The 19,597-nt window shown below is 43.2% G+C and overlaps 1 protein-coding gene across 6 annotated transcripts in view; it reads left to right on the plus strand.

Moving 5' to 3' along the window:
• The window catches only part of FHIP1A (FHF complex subunit HOOK interacting protein 1A), a 92,770-nt gene that overhangs the window by 64,675 nt on the left and 8,498 nt on the right, over positions 1 to 19,597 (plus strand). For all 6 annotated transcript variants that reach the window (XM_033061029.2, XM_033061024.1, XM_033061028.1 and 3 more), the window contains 4 exons: positions 9,745 to 9,912; positions 11,970 to 12,049; positions 13,437 to 13,624; positions 15,190 to 16,224. In XM_033061029.2, coding sequence (XP_032916920.1) covers positions 9,745 to 9,912; positions 11,970 to 12,049; positions 13,437 to 13,624; positions 15,190 to 16,224 — 1,471 coding nt within the window. The remainder of the gene's footprint in view (positions 1 to 9,744; positions 9,913 to 11,969; positions 12,050 to 13,436; positions 13,625 to 15,189; positions 16,225 to 19,597) is intronic.

The following is a 19,597-nucleotide window of genomic DNA, read 5'->3' on the forward strand; positions in this document are numbered from 1 at the left end:
GTAACATTTATGGAACCATGTAGTAAGTTCTGCCTTTTAAAATTTTTTGCAGATTGTCTCCCTATAAATACTTGCTATGTACACAGTTCACCATGTGAATGAAACAGTACAAGACTGTTGAGGATGGAGAGGTGTTTCTATGAAAATGTCAGGGAATGGGGAGACCAATATATTTTTCTTGGTGTGATTTTTCTGGTTTTATCTCAAGAAGTATAAAAAAGGTAGTTTAAAAAAAGAGTTCTCTAGTTCAGGTTATTTCCAGCTAAGTAAGTTTCAAATTGATTGGGCAATCTAGCTAGCTTGAATCTAGTTAGCTTGAAATAACCTGTTTTTCACAATGAACTCTGTGAGGGTTATTTATGTAGCAGAGTAACTGTGATGTACTTAAATAACCCAAACATTCTCAAGCTTGTGACTCCCTAACTTCATTTGTCAAAGGTAAGTATCCTAAATATAGCGTGTTCTTGTAGCCTAATTCATACCATTTCTATCCGAGTCTTGTCACTTTGTGTGGGTTATCCCAACCACACATGTAACGAGTGATTGTATGTTCCTGTCTTCAAAGCTACACAGTGCTGAATGGGTAATCAGAGCCCAGATTTATATTATGTAGCTGGGGATGTGCATTAACTGGCTGTGCTTGAGAGCCCTGGCTTGTCCTTTGGTTATCTGGATGTTATTGTACTTTGTACAGAAGTGTTACCTCCCTTGCTTCTTACACAGGAGTTGCTTGAGATGTCAAAAAAAGTGATTCAATGAAATTGTGGAGCAGTGGGAAAGGTATGTCTTTGTGCAAGTTCACAAATTCATTTGAAAACAGAGGAATAAAGTGCTTTGTCTGTAAAGATACAGAGCTAAAGAAAATGTTAATTTAGTAGGTTTTTTCCCATTATTTAAATTTTTGCTCAAACAGTCTTTTATTCTTTCTGGTATAAGGGTCTGGGATTTAGAAAAACTAAGACTACCTGACAGAAACTGTACTTAAATTAAGACTGATAACTTTTGATGGCATGTCAGTTTACAACTTGAAATTGTGCAGCTCTGTATGTTCTTTCCTATATTTTGATATATTTTGCAGGGAAAAAATACTCATGAGAAGATTCACAGTAATTTAACGAATACAAGCCGCATAATTTTGACTAAAATTGTGCTCCCAAATCGGAAATGCGGCTAATACTCAGGAGCGGCTAATATGTGAATAATTTTCTGACATTTCCACCCCCAGAAGTGGAAACCGAGGTGCCAAGTCGAGCAACTTGCCAGTAAAAGCCGACATTTCACGATTGTTACAAATTGTTACTCTGTTGCACCACGGGTGGAGCTGGCTCCCTGCAGGCAGCACGGGGGGCGGGGAGAGAAGTGGGAGAGCTCTCTCCTTCCCTCCTCTCTCGCAGCCCGGGGGAGAGACGGGGGGGCCCCGTGCTGCCATCCCTGCGGCCTGGGGGGAAGGCAGGGGCTACATGCTGCTATCCCCGCAGCCCGTGGGGTAAGCGGGGGGCTCCTGCCCCCGCCCGCCGTGGCAGGAGCAGGCAGACTCCATCCTGGCCCGCCGCTGCTGCGGCAGGAGCGGGGAAACTCCGTCCCCGCCTGCCACCGTCGCCACGGGCGCGGGGAAACTCCGTCCCCACCCGCCGCCGCTGCCATGGAAGCGGGGGGGGCTCCGTACCTGCCTGCCACCGCAGGGCAGCGCTGGGCCGGGGTGACCGAGCCCAGTGGCAGCGGCGGCCAGCCCCAAGCGGCCCCGCCGAGCGGCCCCACCGAGCTGGGCCACCTGACCCCGTCAGCAGCCCCGAGCGGGCCGAGCCTGCACAACCTTAGCTGAGCCAGTAAACCCCGCCCTGCCGCGGTTCTGTTACTATTTGGCAACTTTGTTGCACGTGGGTCCTCGCTGTGAATGACAGAGCGGGTTATACTTGGGTGCGGCTTATTTATGGACAAAAAACGAAATGTTTACCAACACCCAGAAATGCGGCTTATAGTCCGTGCGGCTTGTATTCGTGAAATTACTGTAGTTCTGTTCAGAGAATGGTTCAAAGCCATGCCATTTCTGTGGTTATCTGGATTCTGTGACATATTTCACATATTTCTGGCTATTTCCTGCTGCACTTTCAAAACTAACATTGAACTCTATGAATAAAATACAAGGTCTTCCAGGGCCAGATTATACAAGGGTCTAAGTAATCAAATATGACTAATTTTCTTCTCAATTGAAACTTCATTGAAATCCCAGAGTGAATGCAGAATAACCCTGTCCTAGTTTAGAGCAAATCTGGGAGGAAACCTCCAAATGTGGACCCTCAAGTGGTTCAGGGAAAAATATTTCCTCAGACAGAAGTGGAGAAAAACTGTTTATTTAACAGACAAAGCACTTCCCAGCACAAAATTGAGCAATACCAAACAGCAAAACGTCTCGCCTCTCTGAAGGAGATGAAAAACTCTGTGGGTCACAGCCTAGCTCACCTGTTCTGCTCTCAGTCCCCCCGGCCTGGCAAATGCCACAGACCAGACCAGGCCTGGTGGGCCACAGGTGTGAGCTCCTGGTGCTCCTCCTGGGTTTTCCCAGAGCAGGTTCGAAAAATTCCAAGAGAAAGGGAAAAGAACAGACCAAGGGACTCCTTTGCCTCATCTAGCCAAAAAAACCAACCAAAAAACTGTCCACTGCAGCCAACACGATCTGTGTGAAGAATGCAGGGGAGCAAGTGACTTCTCTGATAACAAACTCTGCACTACTTCTCTCCCCCTTTCACTCCTGCAACCAGTCTTAAAGTTGCAGAACTCAATATTCAACATCAGTAGAACAGATGATTTGGGGATACATAAAGTCACCCCAAGATACCCTACTGAAGTAATTTTTACTAGCTCTGTTAGAGGCTGTATCACCTTATTTTGGTCAATATATGTTTGTAGACTGTGTTTGTTTACTTTATTCTTTTAGGTAGTTACAACACTTCTGTAGAAGTATAAGTGAAATCCTTTTCAGAAGGTCTTGCATATGTATATATTTTGCAGTCAGAACCATATGCTTGATAATTACGTGCCACATTTTGGTATTTATAATTTTTTTTTATACAATTCAGATTCATTACTTTCACTGTAAATGCATGTGATTTCTTTTTAGTTTGGCATTCAGAGAATTTGGTTGACAAGGGCAACTATTCAGATCATCTTGAATGTTTATGTAATTTGTGGTACTTCAGTTTATTGAAGAAAGCACTAAGATCTGACAAATTATATGATAAAAGCAAATTTTTGATGTCAGTATTTACTCCTCTACTACATGGCATTTAATTGCTAGCTATGATCTAATTATTTTTATACTTGGAAGGTTTGTTTTAATCTGAATAGGCTTGGTTTAGTCTGAATAATGGAAAACTGTACCAGCTTTTTAGTGCAAAGCATTGGCTGCTGGCTAAGTGAACAGAATTGCTCTGTAGAGGTGCTGGCACAGTCCCGTTGAATGGACCTCAAGTCTACTGCACGCTAACCCATCAAAAAAAAGCCTCTGACGTGGTGTGCTACTGTGATAATTCAGTAATATTTGCTTGATGATTATAGAGCTCAACTAGGGGGAACTGACCTGTAAATTATACTCTACAGATTAGAAGGAGCGTCTTTATAAATATCCTACAGGACTATCAGTTCCCATTTAGGAATAATACCATCTTTCATCTTACTGAAAAACATTTGGACAGCTGCTGTAAAAACATATAAACCAAATGTCACTTTGAATAGCCTTGTGCTTTGCAGAAGCCCATTAACAACTACAAAACTTAATTTTACTTAATTTTTTTATCCATGGTTTGGATATTTGTAAAGATGCCTCTCACTTCTTGCTTCAACCATGCAGTTCAATTGAATTTTATCCTGGTGGAAATTGAAGCAGTTTATAAATGTAAGCCAAAGGAAACTGGAACAGTTTGGGTTTTCTGGTTCCCCCAGTGGGGAATCTGTCCCTGATCCTGCTTGTTCCTCTCTTTTGCCAGGACAGCTGTTCATATTTGAAACTGATTAAGACTCACCTTTACGTCTGGATCGTTTTAATCAGAATCAATTTCCTGTTCTTATTCATTGTGCGGCATGAACCCTTTTTGTCTTGCCCTGTACAAGCGGGGGGGCAAGAAGTTGAAAATTAATAGAAGAGACTGGAAATGGTTGGATTTTTTTTATCAGTGAGGTGAACTTATTCAGGTTAAAACTGCTTGTGGGTAGATCTAGAGGATAAATTAAAATAAAAACATTTGTGGTCTTTTGGGCAATATGAGGTCCATGTAAGAAGGGATGGAAAGGAGGAATCACACAGGCTTATTCCTGTAAGTGAGCATGAAGGTGTAAATTAGAAAATATATTGTGTGATTCCCAAGGGAAAATGGCCAGTAGTAAATTATCCATGCAACTGGTTTAACACAGTGAGTGTATTGAACTTGCAATGACAGGAATTTCAAGCTCTTTGCTATTACTTGGCAGAGTAACTTGCAAAAGCTGGATCTCTTTACAGTGTTCTGCCTCACCATTTAATCAGTCATTAGAGGAGGTGAGAAAATACTTGCTGAAAATGAATTATAGAAGGGTATTAAAAGGCTAAAAGTGGCATTCTCTTTTCAATAACCTCCAGTAAATTATCTGGCCATGAAGACTCTCAACTAGTCCTTTTTGTTGCAGTTTATGGGTCCTGAAAAAAGATCTGTAACAGCTGATTTTTTTTATAGAAAAACATGTGGATGCAGCTTGTTTAATGGTATTCTTAGATAGACACTTTATATATATTTTGAAAAAAAGTCCAGCAACTTTTAATTGTTACTTTTGTGGGCAATCAAAATAAAAATGGTAGAGTAGGGGTCTGATTAATGCAATGGACATGATTGTGTTGTTGTTGTTTTTTTATTTTTAATCCTATAGTTTTATTTTAAGAGCAGAGATACCCCTGGTCTCTGCCATTAGCAGAAAGGCTCTAAAGCAAGGGATCCTACTGGTAGGTTTCTATTTTTGCTGTTGAGGAAGTGGTAGATTTTAGTATTGCTGAAATACAAACTTAAAATTTAATTACATATAAAGGGTTTTTCTTGAAAACTACCATGTCTTGATTTTATTAGTCTCCCTCTGTTACGGTATTTTTCTTAACATTTGAGTTATTAAAGGTGAAGAATTTTCAAATTAAATACCAGGTTTTTGGAAGTTTTGGCTTGCTATTTATCATCTTTTCAAAGATGTTTAATTCTGAGGGCTAGTAGCTAAACGCTTACCTGGAGAAATGATACCATAATCAGTACAAACTGTTTGCAATAATGGTTTTTTTAGTACTGCCTGAGGATTTGACTGTAGTGGACATACTTGACATGTTTAGTTCTCTGTATCTGAGTACTGATTTGAATTTATTAGAAATTATTTCATTCTTCCCCCAAATCCCTCTCACAAGACATTTTTTTAAAAAGAGACAGACAGCAGGTAGTCTAAATGAATCATAGCATAGCTTTGGTATCGTAGAAAACAGATTTTCAATAATAACTGCACAAATGGAACCAGTTTCACTTTCAACACTGCATGTTTTATATATGATGCAGTCTGAAGAGAATGCATGCAGAGTTAAAAGGATTTTTGCCAGGGCTGGGTTTAACCTTGTCTAACTGATTTCTCCAGAATCCTTCTTTAGTTAATTGCAAAAAGAGTCAGTTCTCCAGAGGCTCAGTTAGAGCAGACTAACATATCCCCTAGAGTAAAAGGAAAATCAGACTTGTGGAGTTAAAATTGGCTTTCTTTAAGACTTCTCTAGGTGCCTTGAATCTTCAGATGTTCCACTCACCATCAGATATACTAAAAGGGAGAAACAAAATGCAGGGTGGCAAAATAAGATACAGTAATTGTAAAAGCACAGACATCTGCTTGCCAGGTTAGTTAATCTTTTTCCTAAGCAACATGCCTTGCTTGCATTTAAGTGTCCAACAGCAATATTTTTGTTTGACTTACAGTAATTTCACGACCATAAGGTGCACTGGACTATAAGGTGCACCCCTCGGGAGCTGGCAAATTTTGCAACTTCGTAGATCGTATAAGGCGCACCAGACTATAAGGCACACTTTTTTTTTGGCAGCGAGGATCCGTGCCGCGCACAACAAAATAACAAAGCAGTAACGCCTCCCTGCCCGCGCTGCTGCCGGTGCCTGGGGCCACCCAAGCCACCCCCCACCTCCCTGCTAGTGCTGCTCCCGCCCCCCGCTTCTCTGCCAGCGCTGCTCTCGCCCCCTGCCTCCCTGCTAGTGCTGCTCTCGCCCCCCGCCTCTCTGCCAGCGCTGCTCTCTCCCTCCGCATCTCTACAAACACTGTTCCCCTCCGCCTCCCTGCTAGCACTGCTCTCACCCCTGCCTCTCTGCCAGCGCTACTCCAGCCCCCCGCCTCTCTGCCAGTGCAGCTCCCGCCCCCTACCTCTCTGCCAGCGCTGCTCTTGTCCCCCACCTCTCTGCCAACACTGCTCCAGCCCCCTCCCCCTGCTAGTGCTGCTCCAGCTACCATGCTGTTCCCCCTCGCGGCTCTGTGATGCCGCCATGCTCTTCCTCCCGGAGCCGCCGTGCTATTCCCTCTCTTAGCTCGTTGCTCCTGCTGTGCCATTCCCCTTCGTGGCTCCGTTGTGCCGCCATGCTGTTCCCCCTCGCGGCTCTGTGCTGCCACCATGCTCTTCTCCCTCACGGCTCCGCGGAGCCGCCATGCTGTTCCCTCACTCGACTCGGTGCTGCCACTGTGCCGTTCCCCCTCGTGGCTCTGTGGTGCTGCCATGTTGTTCCCCCTCGCGGCTCCGCGGTGCCGTGGTGCCGCCTCCCCCTCGCGGCATGGGGCTCCCACGGCCCCAGGGCCGCGGCAGCTCGGGGGGAGCTGCGGCTCGCGGCAGCTCGGAGCACCCAGGGCTCATTGCGGCTCGCAGCGGCTAGGAGCGCCCGCATTTCGCGGCTTCTGTGGCAGCCTGCTCCCTCCCTTCCCACGCTGCCCTGGTGCTCCAGGTGCTCCAGGTGCTCCGTGCCACGCCGGGAGCCCCGCACCCCCCGGGCTTTTCCCCCACGCTGGCACAGCCCCGATGCTGCCGGCTTTCCCCCCGTGCCGGCATTGCCCCGATGCCGCCACCGGGCGGGCTCTACTTGGCTTGGGACTGTTGCGGGCTCGCACTTCCAGGTTGGCAAATTTCGCAACTTTGTCCGTTATATAAGGCGCACCAGACTATAAGGCGCACTTCCGGGTTCCGGGAAAATTTTAGTCAAAAGGGTGCACCTTATAGTCGTGAAATTACTGTACTCTGGCAAGGAAGCAGAAGTTTGGTCTCCCTGCTGGTTTGTTGGGACAAGTTGCACACAAAGGCACATTGAGAGAACACTAGAACTTCTAGAACACAACAGCATAAAAATGGTGCAACTTTAATGTGCCTGCTTTGAGTGTTGCACAGTGACCCTGCAAAAGAGACCCTAGGTTCACTTATTGAGGAAATTTGAAGGGGTGTTGTGGACAAGGCAGTGTGTTGTCACTGAAAATTGAAAAAGATTCTGATAAAACCATTTAAATTTTGACAAAACTAGTAATCTTGTCTCTTTCTTGGAAAATGATTAATCAGATTTACCAACTTTTTTCTGAAGAAACAATAAAATTAAGTGTAGTGTACTCTTCACAAAACCCCTTCATTTCAAAAATATAGACTTTAACAAGATTACAAGTAACTCCTTTGTGAACTATTAGGGCTTCATTAGTCATTGAATGGTTATTCTAGCTCTGTTTAGTGGTATCAGTGAAGTGTTTGCTATCAAACATGATTTTGTTTTTGTCTAGTGCCCAAGCTGTTAGGAGCACTGAGCATGCTCCCAGAATGTAACATTTATTTTCTAAACTGCTCTCCAGCTGACCTTCTTCTCCAGCTACTCTTTGTTTCATTCATGATAAGCAGTTTGAAAAGCATGTAGGTTTCTCTCACTGATAGAAATTGTAGGATGAGTTGTCTAAAGAGTGTGGGTTTTAGAAAAAGGTCACTGCCCATGTGAATATTCTGTTTTTCCTTGCTCTCATGTACAGCTGCAGTACTTGATACATGTACATTCTGTCAGCAAGCGTTGGTGAAGCTGGCAGCCAAGAATATACTTCCTTTTCCCTATAAAGGATGAAGCAGTGATATGGAGATGTAACAATGTATTACTTCTTTCTGGCCTTTCCTTAGCAGAGAGTTTAAACTTGTCCATGAACTGTATGGTGTCATAATGATGTCACACGAGGGATTTCTTGGGCTTTGCTTTTTACCACTCACTGCTATTTAAAATAAAAAACAAAAAAAAAAAAAAAATTAAGGCAGGCAATAAAAGACAGTTCTTAGGACAACAGATGCTAACTTTCACCAGAAAGCTATTCCCTTTTACTCCACAACTTCCCAAACCTATTCCAAGAAGAAAAAGTTTCTGTTTGGAACTGGGCTGCTTCTGTTTCCTGATGAAAAATTTAATCATTGCGACTTCACTGGTGCTTTGTTTCCAATACCAAAATGAGCTAGTATCCCACTGTATTAATGATGGTGTAGCTGAGTACTGGAATAAAGCATCAGACTGAGAGTGATTTAATGACCTTAGCTTTAGAGTTTCTCTCTCCATAAGGTCTGCAGGCTGCATACCCCATTCCTGTGTTCTGTGTCACCACGCAGAAGCAGCTTGTGATCTTAAATGCTTTAAAGAGAATGTTTGCATCATGACATTACTGTATACATGGCTAACATGCAGCATAATGGAACAGGGATTTTAATATTTAGAGCATGCTATGTAAATTTTGCCCTTCTGAGTATTTTCTAAATCCTCTTAGGTCTTAATTGACAGCTTTATTTTTTTAAATAAAATCAATCTTTTCATTTACCCAACTAAGTTTGGTAAACAAAATACGTTTAATACTTCCTTTCATACAGACAGATACTTGTATTTAAGGGTTTATCTTTGTGCACTTAAGCTTATTAGATTCCTGGGTAACTATTAAAAAAATGCTGACTTTGCAAGAGCAGTACGTAGTGCAGAGGTGGGCTTTGGAATTTTCTGTGCTTTGCCAGTGTGTTCTGTAAATAGATCATCTCCAAGGGATTGCAATAAGTAGAGCAGTGTGGGTTATGGTATGCAAATGTCACATTGATCATGAATTCTCCTTTGATCGGCTAATAGTAGTGAAGATTTTGGGTTGGGCTTTATGTGTGAATCTATTTGTATATATACTCCTTTTGAAAATTGAGTAAAATAGGAAATTGTGCTGTGGCAAAATAAAAGGAAGAAAATTCATGACAAAATTCTGGACATCTATGGGAATTTTCTCTTTAAAGCTTCACAACCATGACTTTCTACTGTGCTTTGATTCTGCTCTGACATTTATTTTTAATGAAGTGGTAGATGCAGGCATTCACAACATCTGAAAATGCTTCTGAGGGATAACAGAATTGTGATGCAAAGGAGATGACATGGGCAGAAAGGTATTGGGGATCTAGGATAATTTGGTCCTTTGATTTTCACTATGTGTGAGATCTGGGATGTCAGTTTGGGGGAAGATGTTTTTTCCTGTGGATGCAAGACAGGTAGGAAATGTTGTGAGGCAAATGCTTGTGAGGCAAATTTAAGAATGAATTCTCAGTGTTTTTGTGGCAGTGTTATGGATAGAGAGCTTTGCTAGATATACCATTGCAGAGGATGGATGGGTGGATATTTTGTGTGTGCAGTATATTTGTGTTTGCAGTATTTACATCACTTTTGCTTACAGGTGACTGTGGAGGAAGTGATGACTACGACTGCGTACCTGGATCTCTTCTTGCGCAGTGTTTCGGAGCCAGCCCTCCTCAAGATTTTCCTCCGCTTTGTTTTGCTGCATCAACACGAAAATGTTCATATCCTGGATACACTTACCAGCAGAATCAACACACCATTCCGGGTAAGACAAGCAGAAAGGAAGTCCAGGTACTCAGCATGGATGTAGATTCAATGTTTAAGTGGGAGATTTTATATAATACAGCTTGGTAATTGTTTAACTAGGGATTTTCTCTCCTCCACCCAATGGTGCGATTTCTCCACCCTCTCAGTTGTGTATATGTGTGTTTTGACATTTGGCAACCATTATAAAAAGCTAATAAACCTGTGAAGTGATTTCACATATGTAGAAAATGGGATAGAGGTAATGAGAGCTTCTGGAAGTCTGAAAATAAAAGGTAAATTTGGAAGCATTTTTACTCTGAACAATGCTGGATTAGTGCTATCATAGATAACTCTCCTTGGGACTTACAAATATACTTGTGAGGAGCATTTTTGATCTTTGGAGTTTTGCCAAGCAACAAGCATTTTCAAATAGCCATCTGGGGAAACAATGGGAGCCCTTTAAGGATGTCTCCAAATGGATCCCAGTTGTCAACTGCGATCTCACTGATGTATTTCTCAGGAATCTATAGTCTGTATTACTGTAGTGTATTTACTTAACTATGATGTTGCCTGCTTTATTTGATTAAAATATCATGCTTTCTTGCTCAATGATGAGGTTACTGCTTCCTTCTCTTTGCCTTCATTGCCTTGTGTGGTAGGGTTTATCTCAGGTTTGTGCTGAACCCCTTCTCAGCCTAGGTATAGTGCAGCACAGTGGCTTGAGAGCTGCCTGCCAGAGAGAATACCTTTGTACCTTTGCCAAGAGTTGGATCTTCCAAGTGAGAAATTACTTCTGTGTTGCACTGGACTACTTGAGTGAGCCTTGCTTGACTGGCAGCTTTGTCTGACTCTCGAGTGATGCGGAGCTTCATGGATGAAATCAAGAATACTGTTTTAGTTGCAAGAGAAGCCAGAACACCAGCATGCACATTACATTTGTGTATTAGGTAGTAGCTTCATCTGAAAATTGCTTTGAAATGTAAGTGCATGCAAATATTGATATATGCTGCTGTTAGTGCATCTCTAAGATGGATTAACTCTTAAACCTAGAACTGTTCTGTCAACAAAAGTGCAAATGCTGTTGTCTCTGGTAATCATTAATTACTGTTCCATAGGCAAACAAGATAGGAATTGTAAAGAATTCTGCAGCCCTGGGTAAATCAGGATCTCAGCTGAAGTGGTTCTGTCTGTGATGCTAAAGGCTGCAGTAAAGCTCAACCAAGTGCAAACATAGTACAAAAGCGGTGTACATTACTATTGATGAAAATACTGATTATTAATTCACAAAGTTATACTTATTTAGAGGCAGGTGCATGGGAAAACTTGTAGAAATACTAACCTTTTTTTTCTTAAGTGTATTTTAAATGTTATCTTTTTACACAGTACAAAAATAGACTTGGATTTAGTTATTCAGAAGATTCCAGATTTGTGAATGGTTGCAAAGATTGATGATTGCTATTTTCCTATAAACTGAAATTTACTAAATACAGGATAATTTGAGGCAGCAGCAGGTGTTTTTGAAGTTTCATGTCATGAAGAAAAGTTATACTTGACTCCCTGTAAATTTCACGTTGTCCCTCACCCAGTTAAAACACACCTTTCATGCAAGAATCTGACTTCTTCCAATGGCTTGTTGTGAAGTTCTTCAACCATTCAACTTCTTAATGTGCCGAACACTAATAATTCCTTATACCTAAAGTAACAGAAACCTGAAGTGTTTGATGACTTTTCTTTCAGAAATGACCTTTAATATGTTCAAATTCTATGTCAAAGGCAAAAACTAAAACAAGTTACAGGGTTCAGTTCAAGCTAAGTCAAATTAATAAATTTGAATAATATTTAAGACTGCATTTTTTATAGTTTATTTGAAAGAAAATTCTGTTTGTATTTTGTTAAAATGTAACTAGACAACTTAAAAAAGAAATCTCTTGGGGTGCTGGCTAAATGAAGTACCATTCTGAGAGTGTCTTATAAATTGTGATGTTCTGGCAGAGCCATTTTGTCATGTAGTATGCAGGGAAGATTGGAAAGATACAATTACCATATCAAAAGCAGACAATGTTCATAATTTTCCAGCTCTGTGTGGTCTCCTTGGCGTTGTTCAGAACACTCATTGGCTTGCATTGTGAAGATGTGATGTTACAGCTAGTTTTAAGGTAAAGCCAAAACTCTTTTTCTCCTTCTTCACCCTAACTCTGGGACATATGGTCTCTGTCTGTGGATGCAGAGTTGGGTGGGAGCTCTCCAAGACAGCAGAAATCCAAGTAGCTACAGAGATAAGAATATTGATGGTCCTGACAAAAGTCTACCAGACCTGATGAAGTTTCATTTACATCCTGAGTTCTCCAGAGCAAGAGATTTTTCTTGTGATTTATTTCTAGAAAAGTGAGAAAAGCTAAGAATATATTTATCACCTTCAAAGTCCTTATTCCCTGCTTCTAAATGCATAATTCTTCCCTCCTTCATGTTTTCTGTAGTATATTATGCATTGTGATAGACATATATACTGTTTGCAGCTTCCACCCTTGCTGATTTTAACCTCTTTGATTCTTCATTCAATGAGAGTACTTCAGGTTCCTGCACTATTGTAGGTAGATTAAATAATGTACTAAATGCAGTGATAATTTTCATTTTTAATTTGTGATTCTATTTTGCTTCAAAATACTTATAATTTGGGTATCTTTATTAGATGAGAACTGGTTATTTATTTGGAAATATTTGAGTAACTGACTTGGGCTTTTAGCCAGATGCTGTCTGTCCCTCCACACACAGGCATTAAAGGTGCAATTTCCTATAGATCTGGGAGTGGTGCCTGGAAATAGTGCTAGGACCTCTGTGAACACAAGAACATCACTACCCTAGCATTAGAGGACTGTGGTTGATATTTTTGTTTATTTAGCGAATCCTTTAGAATTTATTTGCATTTTACATGGCAGATTATTAGTGCAGTTAACACTGATGCTCTTACAAAAGTGCTAATAAAAAGTATAACAAAAGTACAAGAAGTTCAACATGAGAATGCTTTCTCTGTTCCTTAACTTTTTCCCTCCTCTGCCTAAGAACTCAGTCTTGATCTACTGCAGTAAAATTCTTGGATGACCCTTCCCTTCTCTTTTTTCTGGCTGTTTGCCTGGCAAACTGCCTCTCTGGATTCCCCTGGAAAGCAAATAAATTGAGGATTCTGAGACAGAATGCATTCATAGTCAGACCAAACTATTCTGCTGGCTTTTGACATCTGCCCATCCCACACTCCCTCCATACTTTCTTACAAGAAGTTTACTCTGACATGCAAAAGATTCCCTGTTCTGATGCAACTGTCTCCTATCTCTACTCATCTGAACCGCTCCTCATTAAACCAAGCATCACAATATAGGAAGTCATGGTTTCATGCTCTTGAGGTTTAGAAAATGGATCACTGTAAATATTATTATTGCTGGGTTTTTTTCATTTGAAAAGGCAGGGAGGTGGGAAGGGAATTCTGTGTGTTGTTGCTTTCTCTAACATGAAAGGATGATAGGTGAATACTGGACACTGCTTTTTCAGGTATCTGATCCCATGCAACCACATGATGCTGAGCCAACGGCAAGCTGTGAAAGAGAGAGACTGTTACTCTGTATCTGCTGCAAAACTGCTGGCCCTGACACCTCTGTGCTGTTCCACCGGAATCACTTTGACACTTGAAAGCCAAGAAAAAGACTATATTCTCTGGACAAAACCAGCACAAGCTAAAGGTGCTCAGAGGAAGACCAAATCATTAATTGAGTTTGATCTGGTAGCACCTTATGGGAGGAATTGGGAAAGAATAGAAGGGGTGGGAAATGTGGTGGTCAACAATAAACTGGGCAAGCCAGGACTAGAAATTGTGTTTAAATCCTTCCATATGTTCAGGTCTATTGAAAACTAATTTTAAGAACTATCCAGCTTGAATAGGTGTTCATAACAATAGGGTGCTGATACATGACAGCAACTCCAGCTGCTTCAGAGTGGTTGCTGTATTAAGATTTGAATCCAGGCTTCTCAGAGAAACCTTGAGTTACAGCTCTTTTTTTTTTTTCTTTTTTTGCGATAGGAAAGAGTCACATGTTTATGAGTACAGTAGTTTCACGAATACAAGCCGCACGGATTATAAGCCGCACCCCCGGTGCCTCGACAATGTTGCTGTCTTTGTCAATAGATAAGCCGCACCCCGAATATTAGCCGCACTTTCGTTCGTCGCGAGAATCCGTGCACAGCTTTCACAAATTGGCCAATTAGTAACAGGATCGCGGCATAGCGGGCTTTACTGGCTCGGGGCGGGGCCAGGCAGGCTCGGCCCGCTCATGGTTGCCGACGGGGCCGGGTGGCCCAGCTCAGCGCCACGGCTCGGCGGGGCTGGCCGGGTGGTGCTGCCGCCACCGCCGGGCTCGCTGACCCCCCTCTCCCGTCAGCACCGCCCCGCTGCCGCGTTCGCTCGCCCGGCTGGCAGGGCTGCCGCCGCCGGGCTCGCCGCCCGCCCCGCTGCCGCTTTCGCTCGCCCCGCTGCCGCTTTCGCTCGCCCCGCGCCGCGCCTCGCGAGCGCCGCGCCCGCCCCGCGCCGCGCCCGCCCCGCGGCGCTTTCGCGAGCGGCGGCGCTTTCGCGAGCGGCGCTTTCGCGAGCGGCAGCGCTTTCGCTCGCCGAGCGGCGCTTTCGCGAGCGCCGCTTTCGCTCGCCCCGCCGGCAGGGCTGCCGCCGCCGCCACCAGGCTCGCCGGCCGCCCCCTCCCGTCTGCACCGCCGCCGCGTTTCCTCGCCCTGGCCGGCACTGCAGGCCCCCGCACTGCCGGGCTCCCCCACGCTGCTGGCCCCGATTATGCTGGACTTCCCCCGCTGCCAGGCAGCCCCACCCGCCGGCCTTCCTGCTTCTGCCATGCTCCCCTGCACTGCTAGCCCCAGTTCTCCCGGGCTCCCCCGCCCTGCTGGCTCAGGCTCTGCCGCCCGCCCCCCACACTGCTGGCCCCGCCTCTGCCAGGCTTTCCCACCTCTGCCGGGGCCGGCCGGGCTCCAGCTTGGCTTGGGGCTGCCGCGGGCTCTCACTTCCGTGTTGGCAGCTTTTAGAATTTTGTTAATAGATTAGCCGCCCCGGAATATTAGCCGCACTTCCGGGTTTCCACCAAAATTTTGGTCAAGTTGGTGCGGCTTGTATTCGTGAAATTACTGTAAATCTCAATTGTTGTGCTTTGGTCATCCTGCCTTATTGCCCTGCAATGTCTTAGTGGATGCCTTGCTGGAGAAAATTTTATATGCTACTCTTCATACGAGTCATCTTCTTTACTTCCAGATCCTGGTAGACGCTCTTCTGAATCTGCTTGCATTGTGGAATATGGAAGGGCTGTGGACATCAGCTACTTGCAGTACCTGGGAGAAGCTCAAGAAGCCATCATGCAGTGCATGAAAGACTGTGAGGTTTGGTCTGCCTTGTATGATGGAGTAAATCCTGATCCAGACACCTTTATCCAGATGCTTGCAGAGGAGAACACTACAGATGCGGAACACCCTATGTTTCAGCTCCAGCGGAGGACACCTAGCACACGTAGCTCTGCACAAGCAACTCCATTCAGTGAGAAGATGCAGTTAGAGCTAGAATGGGATGATAGCTATGACACAGGGATTTCTCCTGGTTCTAATGTGAGTTCACCACAATCATATGATGGTCTGGGAAGCACAGAAATTCAACCACCTGCAGAGCCACCAAAACACATTCAAGAAATGAAAAAAAATGCTATTATGGTCATCAAAGGCTCTTACGTAGAGGAGTCAGACTTTCAGGATGATGTTATGGTTTACAGGTTATGTGCCCAGAAGGATACTCAAGATGACAATAGCTCCAAGGAGAAATCTTTAAATGTACCCAGAGAACACAAGGTGCAGAGCCAGACCATAGTTGATGGGTCTTTTGCAAAGTCACAACTGGAAATAGACTTGGATGAGCACAGTGAGAAAAATTCAAGCTCAACTAAAGGTGTAATTAGAGAACAAATAAACCAGAAAATTACTGAGATTGAGCCACAACCAGACTTAAAGACTTCTTTTCAGGAGGTAGATTGTAACTTAAGTGTAAAACTGCTGAGCACAGATGGTGAGGATTTCATTGCACAATATGACAGAATTATTAAGGAACTGAATCCAAACAGTGTAAGCTTGGAGGAGCAGAAGTTGGATGCTCCTGATTCTGTCTCTCCAGCAGAAGAAGAGGAGGACTTTGGGAATTTCTCAGCAGATACCCCTTCTGCAGAGAGCATATCATCTCCCTTTGGACCAAAGGAGGATGTCTTGCCCAAGCACTCTCCAAGCAGCCAGAGTGCACCGTTTACAGGTCGAATGTCCTGTTAATTGCATACATAACAAATATAAGAAGGCATGGTGATAAATGGTGGCCAAATGAGATCACACGGTGTGACACACAATACAAGCATAGAGCAAGGAAGAATCTTGGCACTAAACAGGGTGTAGCCTAAATAGCTGAAACCACTCCAAGGAGAGTGAGAGATACAATGTGAAAATACAGCAGTCATCAGTATGCTGAAAGCAAATGATAGAGTTTTAGGGTTTTTTTCCTTGGTAATTGTTTAAAACATTGAGCAGGGATTATGTTGTTTGTTGTGTGAGAGCTCTGTCACACCAGAGGAAACTTTTTCAGTTGAAAGGTGTTCAGAATAGCTGTTTTAATATACAGAGCCCAGGTACATAATTTGTTTTTCAGACAACTTTTATTTCTGATGGGATGGATGCAACATCACAGTGACATTTTTCCTTTCTCTGCTATTCCACATTGTAGCAGAAGGTATCAGCAGTAGTGCCATGTCTGTATGTGCCTGTCTCCCTGCTCTGCCCTGGCATTCTGTTCTCCAGTGTCTGGTCTGCCCTCCCTTTTGGCATGCTTTTCTGTCTAGTGCCAGGCAGCAATTTAAGATAGCTTGGACAGTCAGCAGAGAAAAACAATTCAGGAATTACATTACTACTGGAGGTCACAGTGGGCTTTTGATCTGTATTTGCACAACTCCTTGCACTGCAGGTGCCTGGTCTTTAATTAGGTCTCCTGGATACTGGAGTAATGCCAGTAATAAAAAATAATCATGTACTAGGTTTCTTCACCCAACATAAAACCTTTGTAAGATGGCTTCTTATTCATTTGGAGGGGGAAAATGTGTGTTCATTGAAAAGCAACCCTTTCTGGTCAGCTGTGGCCAGAATGCTTGACACTGTTTCTTAATGGAAAAATCCAGTTTGTTTTTCAACTAATTTGCTATTTTTGTTGTGGCAGCACTTTCCTTGTACTGGAAGCTAATTGTATTCAAATCTCTCTTTTCCATTATCTTCTGTCAAATGTAGCTCAAAAATTTTTCTCTCTGTCTCTCATTCTTCATCTAGTCCCTCTCTCCATTTGTTAATTTTCAAAAACCCACCCCTCACCCAAACCCACAAAAACCTCAAAACTGAGGAAAATTAGGATAAAAAGCTAAAAACAGTAAGCCTAGATGTTTGCTAGCCATTTACAGTGTGTTTTGCTCTTAGACTTCTTACCTTGCTTTAATGGAGATCTTAGTGATTACGTGTAAGGGGGTACTCACAACAACACCTTGGAAATGTTAAAATTGAAGGGCCTTTCAAGGACAGCAACCTGGTCTAATGAAAGATGTTCCTGTCCAGAGCAGGGAGCTTGGAACTAGATGGTCTTTGAGGTCTGTTCCAACCCAAACGATTCTATGATTCTGTATCTAGTTTGGAATGCTTTGCTGTATTGTGTTTGTATATGTGTTTGTTAAATAGGCTACTTTTACTGTTTTGGGATGGCATTAAGGGAGAAGGTCTCTCTGACAGAAGTTCCCCACAGACAGTGTCAGCAATGCAAAGATGCTCCCTTCAGACCTATGGATCTGTGAAGAAAATGCCCTCTCATTGTATTATATCCATTGCAAAAGCATTAAACACTCTCATCCCTATTTTCACTTGTAGTGTTCAGAAACAGTTTATATTTTGGTCCCTCCCTCTTCATATATCAGTGCTTGACTTCATGACCATGAAAGGAGTAATTTTTTGTCTTCTCATCGAGTTACCCTGTTTTTACAAGGCTTCTAAACTCTGGTTACGTACTCTGCTTCTCATTTCAATAAATTGTTGGGAGTAAACTTTTTAAAAAAGTTTGTTACTTGGTAACCTCTCTTGCAGTGGCAAGCAGCAGTTGTTACATGTACCTAGCTTCAGCTTTACTTATTCAGCTTTGAAGTGTTACCTAGAGAAGAGAAACAGTGACACATCTCAGCTCCTTCTGCCATCCCTTTTGCTACAATAGGGCCCCCCTCAGGAACTCTGTGAAAGTGTCACTATGAACAGGATGGGTTGTGCTGGGACAGAAGAAACTCAGCAAAAGTGTTTGGGGCTGCTCCACTGCGTACCCTGGCTCTGGTAACTGTCGTGGTGGTTGAATTGAAAGGCAGCAGCCACATAAAGCCTTATCAACTCTGGCCCTCTCACCTTTCTTATTGCGAGTGGAGCTGTGCCGCATTAGCCCTGAGAGATGAGTCTGGAAGGAGTGCTTGCTTTGTACTCACAGCTGCTGTAAAGCATGAAAGAGTCCAGCCTTTAGTGGAGCTCTGTTAATGGCAACAAGGGCACTCCTCATTTGAAGCTTTCTGTTGCACTGGTCCAGAAGTGCCTTAGCCTCTGCTGCAGGCAGCCCTTCCAGCAGGCACATTGAACTGGGTTGCACTGTGCCCAGCCAGCTCAGATGGCAACCATGTGCAAGTTGAGGGGAGCTGGAATTATATTGGATTATGGTCACCTGCTTCACCCTAGAAATGCCCGTGGCATGCATCTTTTGCGAGGTTTGAGGGTGGGGTAATCAAAGATAGCAGTGCTAATTATCCAGGGATTCTTCTGCATGGTTTTCCTAGCTCTTATGCAACTAAAATGTTGTGGTGGGACTGTGGATGGAACAAGGGACCTTTCTAAGACTTTACTTGTGAGCAGGTCCCTTGTACTGGCTGCCTCAGGCATCTCCCCAGCTGTGTGGTCTGACAGGGTAATATTTGCATGAAGTCATTCTCAGCATTGTAGAGGTTTCTTAAGCTTGAGCACTAAGGGTTTATGTACTTCATGGTAAATGCTTCCATATTTCATTGTATTAATTCAGCATGAGTACACAGACTAAAGCTATTATTTATTCGTGACATTTATATGATAATGCCTATGTCTACCAGCAGTTATGCTTATAAATCGATTTTAGTGTGTTCCCTGCTTTGTGTGACTGTTTGGTGCACTGAAGATACCTTTTCTTGTGATGGGAACTATCAAAGTTTGACTTTTATATTTAGAGTAGCATTTTTGTATTTTCTTTAGAACAGCATTTTTTTGATAGAACAAGAAAGCTAGCGATAATTCACTTTGCCCAGTCCTTACATAGAAATAAGGCACAGGAAGAGTAAAAAGAGCAGATTCTATTTGCATTAAAACTAGTAGTCCCCATACAATTTATTCAAGAGGAATAGAGTGGTAGACTGTAATGTCCTAGGCTAAATTCTTATTGGCACATGCAAATGGAATAGTCATGCATGTTAAATATGCCATTAATGTAAACTGATTGGCTAGGTAGCAAATGTGCTGCTAACCACGAAAGCTTTCAACACCTCTGTTAAGTCTGCTTTCTCTGTTCAGCTACAGTTTGGGTTTTCTCCCTGCTGTCTTTAATT

The sequence above is a fragment of the Catharus ustulatus genome, chromosome 5, assembly GCF_009819885.2.
Source record: "Catharus ustulatus isolate bCatUst1 chromosome 5, bCatUst1.pri.v2, whole genome shotgun sequence".
In the NCBI taxonomy this organism is placed as follows: Eukaryota; Metazoa; Chordata; class Aves; order Passeriformes; family Turdidae; genus Catharus; species Catharus ustulatus.